This window comes from Anoplophora glabripennis, unplaced genomic scaffold (genome assembly GCF_000390285.2).
Source record: "Anoplophora glabripennis isolate ALB-LARVAE unplaced genomic scaffold, Agla_2.0 scaffold1039, whole genome shotgun sequence".
Taxonomy (NCBI): domain Eukaryota; kingdom Metazoa; phylum Arthropoda; class Insecta; order Coleoptera; family Cerambycidae; genus Anoplophora; species Anoplophora glabripennis.
In genome coordinates this window covers 49,173-50,348 of record NW_019426057.1, presented here as the reverse complement: position 1 = coordinate 50,348, position 1,176 = coordinate 49,173, and the positions used below count along the sequence as shown (strand labels likewise).

Below are 1,176 nucleotides of genomic sequence, written 5' to 3'. Positions count from 1 at the left end.
CCTTAGCAAAGCGCATCCCAGGCTGCATAGCCGCACTACCCTACCCAACCATACCACACATAAACATGACACTACCCCCGGGGTTTACACAGACGAGCCGGCGAAGCAAGAAGAGCGCCAGAAGAAAGGGCCCTAGCCGGCGGGGCCCAGCCAGGACAAAAGGAGGTCCCACAAAGCGCCTACACCGGCCGCATTTGCGGTCGGGGTAGACGACGGATGGGGCCCACCTACGAAGGCTGTCCAGGCCTACACGAGATGAGGCAGGATAAAGAGGGATAATCCCCCTCGATCCCAAATCATTGAGGCCAATTTCTAGCCATAGAATAATGGCGCGACCTCTATCGAACTAGAGGAAGGATTTCGTTCTTATTTAGGGATTTTCTGTGTTCTGTGCATTAACTCTTTTATTTATGGTGGACATCTTTGAACGAATCAAATTTAACAGTTGTTTAGGTTAGAGCACGAGTATTTCCTTTAATAAAATAATATTAATTATTGAAATAGAGACAGGTAGTTATTATTAAGTGAGTGATTACCAATAATTATATCTTTTTTAATATCTTGAAAAAAAAAGGAAAATGTAATTGAATATTGTGAACTTTGATGTCCAGGTTGTATTTTACACTAGCTAGATAACATTTTTATTTTTCAGGGTAAAATGGCAAAAAGTATTAGAAGCAAATGGAAGAGAAAATGTAGGGCAATAAAAAGGGAAAGATATGGAAAAAAAGAATTAGAACGTTTGAAGAAAGCTTTAGGATTTGCCAACGAACAAAGCGGTAGTACAGATACAAATGTCAAAGATATATCAGAAATTGTGACAATTACATCTGCACAGGAAATTAAAGACAAAGGGAAAGCTAAGACACAAAACGTTATGGGAGACATGGAAGTGGAAGAGATAAAAAGTAAATTTAATACAAAAACATTAAGGGATGAACACGGAGCTTATCCAGTTTGGTTACATCCACGAAAAATAAGGAAAGCTAGCAAAAAGGCAAAAAAGTCAAAGGCCAAAGTTAATAAGAAGAACAAGTGATTTTGTATAATTTATTGTTGCAAATTTGTTAATAGTGCATAATGTGGTGGAAATAAAAATGTAATGTGTGAGGGTAATTTTTGCATACAAATGTCTGTAATTTTTTCCATTTTACATTAAACTTTGTATGAAATCTA

General features: G+C 37.8%; 1 protein-coding gene across 3 annotated transcripts; it reads left to right on the top strand.

Annotated features, from left to right (window-relative positions):
• The first annotated feature begins 369 nt into the window (after positions 1-369).
• Positions 370-1,176, top strand: LOC108915140 (protein LLP). Of its 3 annotated transcripts, none has more exons than XM_018721105.1 (2): positions 370-453; positions 653-1,176. In XM_018721105.1, the coding sequence occupies exon 2, from the start codon at positions 659-661 to the stop codon at positions 1,037-1,039; it is 381 nt and encodes a 126-aa protein (XP_018576621.1). In that variant the 5' UTR covers positions 370-453; positions 653-658; the 3' UTR covers positions 1,040-1,176. The 3 variants fall into 3 exon arrangements, with proteins under 3 accessions (XP_018576621.1, XP_018576619.1, XP_018576620.1); XM_018721103.1 differs by having other exon boundaries at positions 395-524; XM_018721104.1 differs by having other exon boundaries at positions 396-510.

Bases quoted from the DNA above. Each gene is read 5' to 3' on its own strand.
- LOC108915140 (XM_018721105.1), top strand. From the start codon at position 659: ATGGCAAAAAGTATTAGAAGCAAATGGAAGAGAAAATGTAGGGCAATA.